Source organism: Falco rusticolus, chromosome 5 (assembly GCF_015220075.1).
Source record: "Falco rusticolus isolate bFalRus1 chromosome 5, bFalRus1.pri, whole genome shotgun sequence".
NCBI lineage: Eukaryota > Metazoa > Chordata > Aves > Falconiformes > Falconidae > Falco > Falco rusticolus.
In genome coordinates this window covers 59,847,583-59,863,962 of record NC_051191.1, presented here as the reverse complement: position 1 = coordinate 59,863,962, position 16,380 = coordinate 59,847,583, and the positions used below count along the sequence as shown (strand labels likewise).

At 41.7% G+C, this 16,380-nt stretch overlaps 1 protein-coding gene across 1 annotated transcript; it reads right to left on the bottom strand.

The window, feature by feature from the left end:
- Positions 1-65: 65 nt before the first annotated feature.
- LOC119149105 (BPI fold-containing family C protein-like) lies at positions 66-15,003 on the bottom strand. The gene is made up of 15 exons (XM_037390032.1): positions 14,895-15,003; positions 14,405-14,516; positions 14,157-14,285; positions 12,585-12,740; positions 11,740-11,803; positions 10,806-10,866; positions 9,774-9,865; positions 7,778-7,951; positions 7,051-7,104; positions 5,553-5,723; positions 4,937-5,004; positions 3,629-3,671; positions 2,720-2,783; positions 1,880-1,956; positions 66-380 (listed from the first exon to the last, which is right to left on the bottom strand). The coding sequence occupies exons 1-15, from the start codon at positions 14,998-15,000 to the stop codon at positions 339-341; spliced, it is 1,413 nt and encodes a 470-aa protein (XP_037245929.1). The 5' UTR covers positions 15,001-15,003; the 3' UTR covers positions 66-338.
- Between the last annotated feature and the right edge of the window lie 1,377 nt (positions 15,004-16,380).

Below are 16,380 nucleotides of genomic sequence, written 5' to 3'. Positions count from 1 at the left end.
AGACTACCACACCCTTTCTGGAAGTGTATAGACAAGACTAGACTGTATTTCAAGAGAGGCATTAATCTTAAAAGCATTTTTGCATGACTTAAACTCCAGCATAAATAATGTCAAGCATGTGTTGCATGTTCTCCTCTGGGTCTGCTTGTTGCCACCATTGTACAGCTTAACCATTCCATCAGCTTTCTTTACCTCCCGCATCCCCCTTGCCCCCAACCAGGATGACATTGCCCTTGTCAGAGCTCATTACACATCTCAGCAGAACTGGATGGTGTTTAGCTTTCAGAGTCACATTATTGATTTGAAGTTTGTGCTTAACAAATGGTCTCTCTTCTCCTTCAGTGTCTGTAGTGGACATCAGTAGAAATCAACATGTATCCCTGTGGGGAGAAGAACAGTCACTGAAATTCTATGAATTATAAAATGAAGGCATTCTTTTATTTGGTTGGTTTTGCTGTGTGTTTTTGTTTGTTTTTTTTTAATTTTGTCTCAGTCCTGTTTAAGGTCAGAAAAATCTCCTGAGAACAGCTGAGCCTTGGAAGTAACAAGTTTTATTAATCTGTCCTTTAAACTTTGCGAAAAAGCCCTATCTTTTCCTCAGTGCTATCCTTATGTACCATGCTAGCAACAGAAGGGACATCTAAAGATCATACCAGGCTACCCAGGAAAGTTCATTTGAGTCTTGATGCAAGAAGGCAATCGTTACAAGGCGGGATTATTTTTACCTCTTTTGAGCCACCTAAGAATTAGCCATTTAATCTAAACTTGTCCTTAAAGCTTCCCTCATTGTCAGCACATACAGACAAATGAACCTGCAGAGAGCTGCCCATCACAGTCTAATATGATCATCTATGAAAAGGGGGAAGAATGGTCTTTCTTCCTATCGACCAGAGCCAACAGACTGGGACTGGAAGTAGAGACTACAGAACTAGCTTTTAAATAGGAATCCCATTCACATTGATAGGGCACAGCAATTCTGTGTCCTCTCTCATTCCTAGTTACTGATGAGAGACTAGTTAGAGAAAGCAAGGTGGGAAATGGGCCCTACAGAACCATTAAAATCCTGTAACACTGTTGGCAACTAGTGCCACTGAAAGCAGTCTCCAAGCAATTATATTTTTCAGGGACTGCACAGCTGGCTGCTGCCAGGTATATGGGATGAAAGGAAAAATTAAAAACAACCTTTGCATTTTGTTTCCTGAGTTGTGCTTAACCACAACCAAGGATTTGAGACTGTTTCTGCAAAGCTGAAAATAACTGAGAAGTTGGTAAACAAGTTGAGAAATGTAACAGGCTTACTCATTTGCTGAGAGTTTGTCAGCAATGCCCTTGTACTGATTGATTGTCTAGCAACATTCTGTATGTTCCAGCTAAGGGCTAGACTTTGATAATAACCAGGAGGCAAAGAATATTTTGAGAGCTCACTCACTACTTTTGACCACTAGCCTCAGTCATTATCACCAACAGAAAGCAGTCATCCTAGGTGCACAAAATTGAATTCATCTGCCTCTCATATTTCAACTATTCCTTTTAAAATCAGCAGGACTGTGTGGATAGCAATAACTAATTTGATTTGATTGACCAAACTTGAACAAAATGGTAACTGTAAACCTGTTTTCACACTGAATTGCAACTTGCAAGGCTGAGCAAGCTGTGCATTGATCACATCATCAACATTTATTTGGTTCTCACTTTTTCCTCTCAAAGATAGATAGATTTGTTTCTAATAGGATTTTACTATTATTACAGATTTCATTTTCAACCCAGGGCTTTTTACTGCTTTACTAGCTGAAGTCCAGCAAGTTTCTTGTACAAACAGAAGGTGAATAAATGCCTAGCCAAAAAAGATAACCTTTCATAGGAATGTCAAAAATCTCACCTGTGCAATTGTAATGTGAGGTCTCATCAACGTAACATTGGCCAGATTAGGAAGAGGAAATCCTTTTGACAGTTTAGCTTAAGAGACAAACACAATGATTTAGATATGCATTAGAAGGATGATAGGCACAGCTATTGAAGGGCAGGTGTTTATATGGAGAGATTTCTAGGTCACTTTCAAGAATTAAGCTCTTACTCTTCACAAGCAGCCCTGGGAGGTAGACAATGCTTATTTACCAGTGGGGAAAAAATACAGATGCTTTTCTCTTGGCAGTATTGCAGCCAAACCAAGGAGTTTCATGTTCAATGTTACATACTTGGTGATTTGTCCCTAGTGACCTGAGGGACTGTTAATACAGCTCTAGCATCATTAGAAACTGCTCCCATTTGTCTCCATTAAGGAAGGTGAAGTTCATCCCAATACAGATGGCTGGCACAAAGCTATGTCTCCCTCTAGGGCCTTAAATAAGGTTTATGGGAGGCAAAAGCTCTGTGCTGGTCTTATAAAGAGGAGTACATTTCACACACAGTGGCCTCAGGCAGGTGTGCAGACTAGAGAGACATGCTTCTCACTGATGCATCAGGGCCACCTTGAGTGAGGCAAAGGCAGATAGACTGCAATTTTTCAAGCTCTTTCAGCCCTTTTTGCAGAACTGTGCCAGTGAGAGGGTGCACTTACACCCCTACAGATCAATCTCCCCCTTCCACTGCTTACTGACTGGTGGTCATTTTCCACTCAAGTTAATGGGAACTGGAAACTTAAGCAGAAAGTCAGTAGAAGTTCCTAGAATCACCCATGCTGCTGGAAGCTTTTAGATGAAGCTTTGAAATACAGCCTTACCATTAGCTGATGGAATTACTTCAGTCTGTAAGATGTAAGACAGGATGTTCTCCAGAAGTGAGATCTGCCACATATAAGAAAGCTGAGTTAGCCATCACTTCCTGACAGCAGTAGAACTGTCATGCCTTAATCCTGGATGGAGTTAGGCTCATGTTCAACTTTCAGCTGTCATTTGGCCCAAGAGTCATAAACTCAAGTGAACTTCAGTTTTTAAGTCTTTGGAACAATGCAGAGGAAGTGACATGCAAAATGTAAATGGCTTTCATCATGCTTGGACATTTTCATTTAAAACAGTCAGTTTCCTTTATTTGTGAGATGATTTATCACCAATAGGAAAGCAGGACCAGAACGGTTTAAATCCTTCCTCCTTAGCTACTCAGAACTGATTGATTATACTCAGAATTAAATGACTCCCTGCGGAGGCAGGGTTTTCCCTTGCAAGGCTACAACCGCACTAATTCAGGCATCTGAGACTCAGTATTTTGGCTCCCATTCCCTACTGTAATTCCAAGCATCTGTGATTAGCACCCACTGCACCTCATGGGCTGCTCTGCCTCGGTCGTGCATGTGATCGCTTTGGCAGCACACTGCTCCATCTGCTGCTACAGTTCAGACTGCTGCTCTGTGTTTCAGTTATGATTCGAGAGATCTCTCTGCTTACCGATGAAATGCAATACAGCAGTCAGGGGAACTACAGAATATCTCTTTTTCAGAGCACTAACTTGCCCCAAAGAATATACTTTTAAGTCCACAGCAAAGAGGTGGCTGCCAGAAGACAGGAAAAGAACCATCCAGGAATGAAGCCAAATGATTTAGAAATACAGATAAAGTTTAGCTGCTTAGCCTTTTGCCTGGATATCACTTATATTCCTGATTTGCATTTCCTATGTGCTTAAACTACGCGCTTACCTCAAAAAAGCCAACATTGGAGTGGGCTAGGGAGAACTGGAGCCTGAAGGAAAGAAGTGAAAGAAGATGAGTCACTAGAAAGGATAAACGGTAATTCTAGTCATGTGCAGTCACTGCTGTAGAGCTTCAGAGCTCCACAAAAAGTTTTTTGAAGCAATTTACCTCACACAATGCATACTGCCTCACAGAGAAAGATATGGCTCTCAGAGCATTGCTGAACATGCATGCAAAAGAATATGCTAGAAGGGCTGTAGCCAGAATGTGAGTGTGCTTCTCCTTGTGCTGTGTTTTGGAAATCCTACTGACAATTGATTTTACCAAGGATGTGCAGGCTCCCAGATATTTTGCAAGGATTTTGGTACATCTGCATAATGCTTTGGTGTGAGCCTTACCAAGGTAGGAAGAAAAATTCATTTGTTGTATGGTACTGCTGCTGATGGCTGTCGCCAATGTCTTTGCTTGCAAATTACTTATATATGTACTCAAGTATCCAACATAAGATTTCTGAGTTTCCACAGCATGGGCATCCCAGCTCTCAAGGCAAGCTTCCAGCACACTCCAGATTTTTCTCTTTGAATATAGCTGCAAAAAAATCGCTAACAGAACTATCCTCAGTTTCCTAATATCTGTGCCCTGGTGAACTCTGCATATTCTTAACCCTGTAACTGTCCTCCCAAGGGACTTTTATGAAATCAGGGTACCAATTCCCAGCTGTGAGGTCCTGGTATACAGAGCTTCTCTCTTTAACATGTGACATGCTATATGTCTGAATGCCCAGCCCCCTGCTCTCCAGCTTTCTGGCCCTAGGAAGCTGCAGTGCTTCACTTGGGGAAAGTCTGCTATAAGAATATCAGTGTAGGGGAACTGCAGGGGTCCAGGCTCTTTCCTGTGTCATGGACTCCTCTGCACTACTTTAGTGGCACAGGTGGTCTAGAAAGCAGAGTCATCTTGCCAGCTGGGAAGCAATGAGGGAAGCCCTCAGGTGGTTCATGGTCATCTTAACTGGCCTGCACACTTCCTTTACCTAGCTCAGAAGGGAGAGCAGATAAATTCAATGAGACCACTGCCCTGCAGCAATACACAGCTGGTGGGCAGTCCACTAGGGACTGTGGAAGTTGTCACAGACAAGCTTCCTGACTCCTCTAAACTGTAGAAGTACAGCCACATAGAGAATTAGAGAATCTAATGGAGATCAATTTATCAGGGAAACACATAGTTATCTGATCACGTGCCTAAACTGTGAATGTTGGGGTTACTAACACTGTTTTCCAAATAGCTGGAAATCCTTTCCATCCCAGGTTGAGTTACCTGTTCAAACACAGCAAGCCCATCAATTTCTGGTCAAATATATTCAGAGCAATGCTGGTGTTGGCTGCCTGCAGAATAACGAAAACATGGATTACCAGACAAAAACTGAGGACCCTTGCTGTGAATGTCACAAATACATGAAACAGCTTCTGTACATAATTAGGAAGATAAAATTTATGTAGGTACAGCTTTCTCCCTAGCTCATGGGCCATGCAAGGCTGCACACACAGTGAATGCCTGCTTGTCCAAACGGCACTGCAAGCTGAAACATGGGTATTGAGCTTTCAGCAATCAAAATACATTTTCAGGTAAATGAACCAGTTACCAAGAGACATGACTCATGCCTGCAGAACAGGCAGAGTTCTCATTCCAGAGAACAAAACTGGTTGATCAGAGTTATTATATGTTTGGATTTTTGGCCATCTATAGGAAAGTGTTCTTTAACCTATAGGAAATTTCTATGGCAAGTGAGGCCACACAGTCACCACCTGTGACTAAGGGAAATTTTTACATTTAAGTATGAGAAATTCAGCACTTTTTGTGCAGAGTTTTAACAGAAGGAAGAAACAAACATATTTAACCCTGAGTTAAACATCACCTTGTTCATTGTACTTACTACGTTCATTGTGAACAATGACTGGGTGGTTGAGTCTGGCAGAACAGCAAACACCTCCATGGAGCCCTGGATATCTACCGTGAAGGAATCCTGCTTTAAGCTGATGACAGGTATTTCAGTAGCCATTAGCTTCAACATCACTGGGTAGGGTGTAACTGAATATTTGGCTACCTGTAAGGTTCCAAGAGAAAAAAAAAACACCAAACCAAACCAAACAAACAGAAAAAGGCTTGCCTTATAGAACAGATTAGAATACTGCATTTTCTTATTCTTAAAGCAATCATTTTGAAGTAGTTCCTTACAACAAGGTTAAGGATAGCTACTAACGTAAGATTCTTTCAATCAAGCAGGAAGTAGAAGTTTTCTGTTCTGATAAATTAACAGTCTTGGCCACAACAGGAGGGCAATGGAAAGTTCCTTCCACTCCAGAAATATGATTTCTTCTATATCACTTTGAGAGAAATTAAATACTTGTTTGTGAACATCGGAAGGAATGGAACATAAGTGTGATGTTTAAGTCACACAACAAGAGAGCTCAGGGGTCATTCACTTTGATTCACCCATTTAATGAGACTGGTTCCTGCTCTGGACTGTCCTGAGAATAGCCTCACTCTGTCCACTGCCTGAAGAGTGAGTAGGCTCACCAAGTTCATTACTTAGAACAGAGGGGAATGAATATTGGCATCAGTGCTCATGGCACTTTATGGAGAAGACCATATGATGACTGCCCTTAGAATAGTCTTAATATTTCTGAGGAAGGAACTTAATATAGTCCAGGAAGCAAACAAGGATGTGAAGTTCTTCAAACCATGAATCTGATTTCATCCAACCTCAGTACTCTTGGCCTAGGGTCTTTTATGCTCATTTTTGGTTTCTCACTCGGTCAAAGGCGGCTGGTGGAAGCCATGCACACTCATATTCTCTGTTCAGTTATATTATCTCCTCCACCTGAAACAAATGGATATCCTGTGCATCTGCCTCGTCTGTTCCATAGATGTAATGTTTCCCGCCCATCTATTAGCTTGGTTTCCTGCACATGGCCACTATTGTCCCTTCCCAGGTCTTTACTGGATTCCATTCTGCTAGTCAGTCACAGGCTAGTAAGGCAGACAATTATGCAGGTTTAGGCAGGAGAAAGGTGTTATTTCTGAGCTGAGGCCCTCAGAAGTCTCTCGAAGCAGGACTCATGACTGGAAGATTTTTCCTGCCTAGAGCTGGTTTTAGCTGGGAACAGCAGCAGCTTGGGCACAGTGCCCACAGTAAAGATTGATGTGCAAGATCAGGAGCCAAGTTTGGTAACAGTGCAAGTCATCCAACTCATTGTGGGGCGGGAGGTGACAATGCCCATCTGCTCTACTGTTAATAGGAATACATGTCCCCGCTTCTCCAGCACAGGAGCCCTGCTGGCCCTACAAGACTGTGGGATACACCAGCACTGAGGTGTCTGACACCCACACCAGGTGGTTTCCTAAGAGCCTGTAGAAATAATGTTACTCACCTCAGGGATGATACTGCCAAATATCTCTGTGCTTATATTAAAATAGCTGCAAGTCTGGAGGAAGAAAAAAAACAATTATTTTTTTTACCAGATTTGACCTTTATGGTCAGCTTTTCTCTAAATGCATTGATTTTTATACCTCTCAAATATTCTTGAGGGACTTAGTATACTTAAAGCTGATTCCCAAAAATATATATGCCAAAATACTACCTAAGAAAGCAAGTGCTTAATATCATTATAGTTTGGGCCGTAATCTATAGGTTTTGGGACTTGCTGAACCTCCTGGAGACAGGCTAGCCAAGTCTGCCACCCTCCAAGCCACAGCCACCGTGCTTTGACATGTGCTTTGCTTCCATGGCCCCTGTAGTACTTTCAGTCTATGAAGATCCCTCAGAAAAGAGCTACTGAGGCTGCTAAATTCCCCAGACTAGATCCTTTGTCCAGGTCAGAGGAGTCTATGCCTCAGGTCTACAAAAACCTTTGTAGCAAGTTGCCAGCATTTGGAACCTTGCTCAGTGGAACTTGGCACCCCTGGCTGTAGCCTGAAGCAGCTATATATAGCCTAAGTGAAAAAGTATAAGAACACTCTAGTATTTATGATCTACTGTCTCAGGACTTTGCAGGCCAATTAGCAGCTTTATACAGCCCACAGACTGACAACTGGCAGGTCAAAGCCCCATCTTGGATGACCTGAGCCACTCTGACCCCATTCCTGTGTCCTACTCACCTCCTCTGCAATGGTGATGTTGAATGCCCCTGCGGTATAGTAAGCAAATGAAGAGGTCTGAAAGAAATACTCTGAGAAGGCAAGGTAGAGCATGGAGTTGTTTTGGTCTGGGATAGCAAAGGGTACTGCCACATAGGGAAGGCCAGTATAGTTTCCAGCTGGGTAGACTGTGCCCTAAACATTATTGTTAGAGATAAAAAAAAAAAGAGTCAAAATACAACTAACATGACTGCAAACAATTAATGCTACTTTCCTTTACCTTGCTTAGACTACTCATTTGGTATATAAATGAGTACATAGGCTTTGTAGCACACCCTGAAGACTTGGTGCTTTCAAGCAGATAGTGAAGACAAGTTCCAGAGATTGGAGACATTTATAGATGACACATGAGAACTGTCTTTTGAGATGCCGATCACCTACTGAAGACAGTCTAACACCTCAGAAAGAGCTTCTAAGTTAAGGATCTACATATTCTTTGAAGACCATAAGACTAAGGGTCCTCATTGAAGAGCCTTACTTTCTCCTTTCCCCATCCCTAGGAATTTAAATCTGAGAACTGCTGCTTAAGACCTATCCAATGATCTCAATTACAAAATGGATCTCTAAAACCAGAGGTGTTTCTAGGTCAAAATCAGCACCTTATTCTACCCAGAAACAAGTTGGTAACTTGTGCAGAACAAAAGGATGCCTATGAAAGGGAAGTTATGTTAGACAATGTTAAAAAACACTTATGTTGTCTTTTGTGCTCCCATTATATTAGCAAAGACTTGCAGATCAAGTATTTCCAAATGCATCCAGATTAAACAAGAAAGGCAAAACTGATTCAAAGTGATAAAAGTACTTAGAGGTTAAGATTTTTTATATCCCTTTTATTAGTTCCCCCTTTCTCTTTCATCTCAAATGTGTTCTGTGTGTCTGTTTTCTCAATCCCTCCCCATCTATCTCAATTTCTGGTTGCCTTTTAAAGGCTATTAAAACACCTGAAGTGCTGAGTCATGCTGATGACCTCCCTGTTCAAGCCTCCCTTGCTGGATTCGCCACTCACTTGCTTTGTATCTTTCTCCCATGTTGCATCTTATGTGGGAGGGTAGCTCTTGTAATCAGCCATAACATTACGTCTTTAGTCTACCTCCAGTCCCTGCTTAAAGTCTAGTTGCTACAATACCCAGAAAAGCTTGACAGAAGCTGCAGAGCTGGTGTGCCATGACCAGTGACAGATACTAGCTTTTTGTTCCCACCTCTCTTATTTCTCTGCTGTCTCTTTTTAATATTTAATCTATAAGATCTTTGTGACAAGACTGTCTTTTCATTCTGCCTTCGCAAAGCACCTAGTGTAAGGCATATTAAACTTAATTAAGGATCTTAGATAATATGATGATAACTATACTCAACCTTGCACAGAATGACAAAGCATTTCAGCATTAGGAACTAGTCTGATTTTAGTTTCAATACTTAAGGACATTTTTCCCTTTATTTGAAAGACACTTTCAGGTCTTCAAACTCCTTGGGCTCCCATGCTTTTTCAAAGGTCTTCTGTCTTACCATTCAAGGTGCTGGAGGCTTAGTTCTTCCTCCTATAACCTTGCTCTTTCTTTTCCTCTCTTATCTGACAGCAGATGCATCTAGTTAGTGCAATGTGTAGAAATATTCCTGTAACTGACTGAAAGTTCAAGATATTCATCAACAGGAAGAGAAATGGTGTCAAATACCATTTTCTCTCCTTTCCCATTCTCTTTTTTTCCTTCTAACTTGCTTGGTCAACTTGTACTGCTCTCTTTTATATAACCAACTCAGCAGCAATTAACACAAAAGGATGTGGCTTTTAAATAATTTTACAACAGGATTGTTAAAATGTATTAGAATAACAAATGCAACAATGCTTTGAAATGTCTTCTCAGATACTAATTCTGAACAGCAATCATGCTCATCCTAGGAAGTGGATCATACAATAATAAAAGCCACAGCAATCTTGGCAAGTAGCACTACAGGTAATTACCTGCAAGTCCAGGTCAATGAACGGTTGGAATACTGCTGGCAAGCTGTTTAAGGAGTAGTCTATTTCGGCCAAATCATCAATTGGCATTAGGACTGTAAGGGTGGTAGATAAAGCAAATACCCAATATTACAAAAAGCACAGAAAGAATTTTATGTTTACTTAAAAATAAGTCAGTTTCTGAAGGAGAATGACACAAGTTGTTCCAAAGAGTAGGGAAAACCACAACCAAGGACCTCCTAACATGCATTCTGACCTAAGGCTTAATGCTTCTGCTGGCACCTTCTTTAAAGTACTTCCTTTAGTTTGTCTAATACTTTCTCATTTTAGAAAAGTAAATTTGGTCTTAAAAAAATAAAAAAAAATGGCCATACCAGTGCTTCAGGACATAAGGAAGCACTGGGTTTTCTTGTCAAGCATTTCTGAGAGCATACAGAGTACCTCTAACTTGCCAACACTTTCCTAGAAAGGTGGGTCCCCGATCTGCTTAGGTACTTTGTTTTGCACATGGTATCTGCCCAACACCATGTCTTAAAGAGCTGTAAGTGTAACCCAAAATGGTTAGTGAGAAGTGTGGGTGGTTTTTTTTGTTTTTGTCTTTTTTTACAAAGGAGCTTTTCATTTTGCCTTTGGCAAATCTGATAAATAGGCAAGCAAAACTTAAATTTGCAGGCAGGCTAGGGGAGCAGGCATCAGCTTGTAAAGTGCTATGCATGCAGGAGGACTTGGAGCATGGAAGGGAACAGAAAACTGCCTTAATATCAGTGCTGTGTGGCTTTTCTGACAACAGAAGTGCACACTGCAACATTTGCATATTGAGAATTGCTCCCAAGTCCTTGGCTCCTCAGAAATACAGTTTTCTTGTCCAGGTAGCCTTCCCTTTATTTAACTGTGGTCCTTTAAGTGAGAGAACAGACAGATCAGAGGGTCTGGTACCACCACTGGAGGCTTTGCTGACCAGCTGCTAAGCAAGTTGCAGGATTTCAGTGAACAGGAGAGGGAAAGCAAAAGGAAAAGATATCACCAGTGACTCACCATTTAGCAATCTGATGTCTTCATCTATCAGCTGGATCCCAGATCTGATGTTGGGACATGACTATATAGAAGCACACTCAAGTTATGGCCCGATTAGTGTGGACCTGGAAGCACCTCTTACCTGTGTGCTAGCAAATCTTTCTGCTGATGTTACACACTTTACAGTATTTTTTTGTCAAAAACCTAAACTAGCTTTTCTTCAGCTAACTTGTTACCCAAGGTTTCTGCCTGGCGCAACATAAGCATGTCCTATGTCAGAGCTGCCTTTAGGGAACAAAGTGAGAAGTTGCCCGATGGGGATGGCAAAACCACAGCCTTAAGGAGCACAAGGAAACAGAAAACTCGTGATGAATGGGATGTATCCCTCTCCTCTATAAAGATGACTGTCTTAGATGAAAGACCTAACTTTTGAATGGCTCTAACTGAATAAAACCAGTCCCACCCAAGTACACTGGGAAGGACAACCCTGTCCTGGGGCAGAATCGCAGTCATCTCAAGCTTTATCTCCTCTCAGAGGCCTCAGGCAGGTTGTCATCAGAACTACCTCCGATATGAAGTTTAAATATGTCATACTATCAGGTGATATACAACCACCTCTCTGTGCATCACCCAATATGTTTTGTCTGCTGAGTATAAAAATTACTCAAAACCCAATATGCCTGTAGGTACACAGACAGAGACTTATTCTTCATCGGAATAGGAAAATAACTACATTTTCCAGCCCTACTGCTGCCTTGGTTGAACCTAGAATATCTTGGCCATGAAGTTGGCACTTTATCTGGAAGCATTTCTGGCTGGTGAAATGGTGACCATGCTGATCAGACCAGAATAGGAATGTATTATTTTTTTAGTTCTTCCTTTGCCAAGTTCACAGCACTGACTTGTGAAAGTCATACTCCTTAAACCCCTCTCCCACACAATGTTAAAGGCTTACGTTTGTGACCAAGCTCTTGTGAATAGGTTTCTTCAGATACTTGATAAAGAAGTTACGCAGGAAGCTAGAGGAAAGGAAAAAAGCAATTAATGGGTCAAGTACTGCAGTCGTTAACTGGAAGTCATATCTCTGCAAAACATGGATTTAATGGCATCTGAGTTTGATATTCTAGTACACAGGGGAGCTTTCTGAAATGTAGCAGCTATCAGAGAGCCACCATTTAAAAGGAGATAACTTCACTGCTAGGCATCTCAGGAATTAGCCTGGATAGATTAATCTTTATGAATAAGGAAATCTTCATATTACCACCATCATGTATGTACAAACACAGAATCAACAAGTAGTCTCTGCACTAGGAACTTCCAATACAAGTAAAAACAAAAACCCAAACCCAAAACCAGGTGACAAGAGTGGTATTCAGACAGTGAGAACACAAGAAACAATGAAATAATGTTGCATGGAGTTGTAACCAGAAGCGCACAGACAGCAGTCTGGTTCTGTTCAGTTTTGATAGCACTGTGACTAGGAGTACCTAAGCATAGTACAACCAGGTAACTTCTACCCAGAGCTGAAGATTAGAGCAGTGTTTAGAAAGAAGTGGGCACTGAAGAAGCACAAGGGCTTGTTTGATGCTGTCTCTATCCTCTAGTCATGCAACATTGTGCACAGATACAAGGACAATTGCCATTTTTAGCCATTTTAACACTGGATTAGGGCCCTGATTCTCTGTCATGGTGCCTATAGATGCCTAAAAGTAATTCTGCGTGCCCTATTTTGTGAAGCTGTCTGTGCTGTGTATTGACAGTTACTTTCTCCTAGAGTACATACAGATCTCTTCCACTTACCCACTTTTCCCATTCAGCTTGATGTCTATATCACCAGAAGTTGTCCGGCAGCTGCTAAGTGATATTGATGTATGACCTGTATTATCCAGGGGTGTTGAAAAGATTGCAGTAACAAACACCTTTGAAATATATACTGTGCTTCTTCCACTGTCTTTGCTGCATAAAGCAAAAATTAAATAATTTTAAAAAGCTATTTTTAATGAGCTTTCAAGACTCATTAATTCTTAAAGGACTCTTTTCTGTCCACCAAAGATGAAGTTGTTTATCTGGGTACTTTTTATTGCATTGCTCATAACTAGAAGAGATTCTAATACATCTGCAAATTGAATATCCTATGCAAATTCCCAGCCAGGAGTTTTGAAAAATGATGTATTTGGGAAAGCAGATAATTCACTGATGTAAACTATTTTGTTCTACCTCCCAAACCTGCACCCACAGCAGAGGGAACAGGCATATGCTTGATATAAGATAGGGCAAGAGAGCTGTATTGGGATCTATCCTATTGATATTGAGGAAGGTTGACCCATGTCAGGGCCTGGAGTGCCCCAATGGGCTCTGTGTCCTCTTCCCCACCCCTCTCAGGGCTTTGGCAGCCCATGCTGAAGGCCAGCTCCAATACAGTGAGACTGCATTATTTTGGATCAAGTTTTTCATAGCTTGGTTGTGAGACAGCTGTGAAAAGCCTCATTGGGGCTTCTCTGACCTCGGTTTATGAGCTGCATTGGAGCCAAGGTCTTTGGTTGAGCTGTGTTGTAGGTAGACCTGTGCATGACCTTGTACTTTGTTAATCCTGATGGTGCTTTGCTGGTCTGACTCCCTGGCTTCACCCAAGACCTGCCTCTTCACTTATGGGCTGACCTGGCGATCTAGACCGGTGGCTGTTCCTGGTCACTGCCACTAACATGCACTGCTCGCCTGTCTTGAGTACTTACCAGTGGGGGCACTGCCCCTCCGACTATGCCACCACCCTCAGGTTCAGGGTCCCCTCCCCTTGCAAGCAGCCAGCCCTGCCATCTCTGACAGCAGAAGCCCAGAAGTACATATTGGAGACTGCTGTAGTTCAGTCAATATAGGTCGTGTGAGTTGTGGGAAGAGGAGAGGGATTTCTTTCCTCTGAAACAGCCTGCAACTAGGAAGCTGTGGATACTGCTCTACAGATATTACTATTTGCTTCTCCATCTTCCATCAGCTTTTGGACTGTCTCTTGGAGACATAGCACAGGATTTCTAACAGTGTAGCTGCACTGGAAGGGTTTATTATACTGGACTGTGATCTAGCACACTACAGTTTTTCTAAATGTGTCATTAGCTGGCAGGCAAGACAGAGCATCAGTCCTTTGCTATTTGCAGAGATGCATCTCAGCCATGGACTCTTTATCAGTGCTCATGTCTGAGGGGGCAGGGGCTGTCTCCCACCTGCAGACCTGTTCAGAAAGACCAGTCTGTACTCCTGGGTTACTGCTGCTGTTAAAGAGCATCTTTGCCATGAAGAGGTCACAAAAACTAAACTTTGCATTTTTATCTTTATATTCTCCATCAAGATAGATCCCAGGACACATGAAGCTGTACGTACAACATCCAAGTCCTTATGTTCCAGTTCATATCAATGGTTAGAGAAGCATTTCCAATCACCAGTTTTATCCCAGTGCCAGGTAAGAGGGAGATGGAAGCACTGGGGAATTCAACAGCGGTGACTTGTATTCTAGAGTATGCAGAAGGTAAGGGAGAGAAAAGAGAAGGTTTATTTCATCAGTCAGGATGAACATAAAACAAGATTCAAGTTTCAGTTGAGCACAAGTTGCCCCCAGAGAAAATACTTACCTTGAGATGTTGTATTTGACATTACCAAGCCCAAATTTCTCATAGCCACTCAAGTCGGGGAAATGGTCCTTCTCCATATTCTGCTTCAGGATTTCCAGCCCAACCTCCTTGGCTACAGGAAAAGTATGATCAGTTGTTGCCTTTGGTACTGTGTGGGAGTTCAGTTATGTGCTTCTGGCTTAGGAGATGGGACAGAGAGTCAGATAAGAGAGGATATCTCATCTGAGACCCAGCAGTGCCATTTCAGATCTTACTCCTAGTTGTGGCAAGAGTTGAACTTACTGACTTAATATCTGAAATTAAATGAACCTTGATATGATGTACAATGCTGCCAGGCAGCTTACTGTATCCAAGTACTGTGCTTTTAAACTTTCCTTTTCTTTATAGCCTGTGATAAGGTCACATCTTCCCCCTGCCCTCACTTCCCTATGTCTGTCATATCAGGATTCAATGCAATACCACCAGCAGCTCCTAAAAACATGACACATACCATATTCCAGCCCCTTCTGGGTGATCCTCACTTTGAGTCCAGGGCTGGCATTGAGTTGCCCACTGAGCAAACTTAAGAGAAGGAGAAAACAGCAAATCTTCACCATCTTCCTCACGTTTTATGGAACCTGTTAATAAATATTTTAAGTTATAGTAGACATTCATGCTATGTCATATGGTGGCTGTAGTCCCTTTCCCCTTCCCAGGGCAAGCTGTTCTGACACCACCTTTCCTTCTAGAAAGGAGAAAGAAGAAAGCCCAGCAACTATGGAAGAGAGGACCTGTTCTGCACAGACTTACAGAACTAGAGCTCCTCAGGGTAAAGGAGGACAAGTCAGCCTATTCACTATCATAGGAAGTGGAGAAAGTGCTTGGGATAAGTCTACATGGACAAACCCTGTTGAAAAGGAAGAGGCATTGAATTTTTAGGCTATAATTTTATCTTTTCCCCCTCTAGCTAGTGATTTTTTTCCCCCCAAAAATATGTGGACCTTCCAGTGCCTCTTGGCGATTTAACAGACAACATTGGGTCTTAGTATTTAGAAAACCTGATCAGCTCAGTTATAGACAGATATCCCCACTGCAGGAGCCACTTATTAATATCTCAGCCACAACTCTGGGAAGACCCTTGTGTTCCCTCTTGACAGTCAAGAAAAGAAGATTATTTTGTGCCAAATTACAATGTTCTTGTTTCCCCTAGGCTGCATGCTAATAAATGCATTAAGTTTTATCCAGGAACTCTCCTCACAAATATCATGGTTCAATGGATGTTTATTTTTGCTTTCTTAATTCCCATTAAACAACTTTTTGCCCGTGATAGGAAGATAAGCACTTCCCACAGGGCAATTTGTTTTAAGACAGATTGACTTTACCCCTCTCCACCATAAAGATGACTTTTAGGTTAGAGACCTAATTTTTGAATGGCTCCAAATGAAACCAGTCCCACCCAAGGATATTAGGGAAGGACAACCTTCTGTGAACGACAGATTATTTTTTTCATTCTGGATATTAAGGCACTGTCCTCAGCTGTGAGTGTCCCCTAAAATTTTCTGGGAGATGATAAAAGAGCAGATTCCCCTGCTGATGAGCCCAAACAAGTTAAGGGAAACAAGAGATTAGAAATAATATATAAGTTATTAGTAAAGGTACTTACATGGCCTTTATTAATTTGTTCTTATTAAATACTTTGAACATTTAAGTCCCTATCTATGAATGGGGAACCAGGCTATAGCATGCTTTAGATGAGGCTGGAAATCTCAGGTGCGTTTAAGTGAAGAAATATGGACACAAAGAAATGGTGTGGGAAATATACCTGGACTGTGACTTTTTAAAGATGTCTACAACAGTGTTAGAAGCTAAGTCATGGCATTCAACCCTATTAAAAAAACAGTGGTGATGTGACCAAAATAACAGAGAGAGAGATGGATTTGTTTTCAAGCATTTTCCTTCTTCCCTGCAAGACACTAAAAAGGATCTTTTGGATGCCT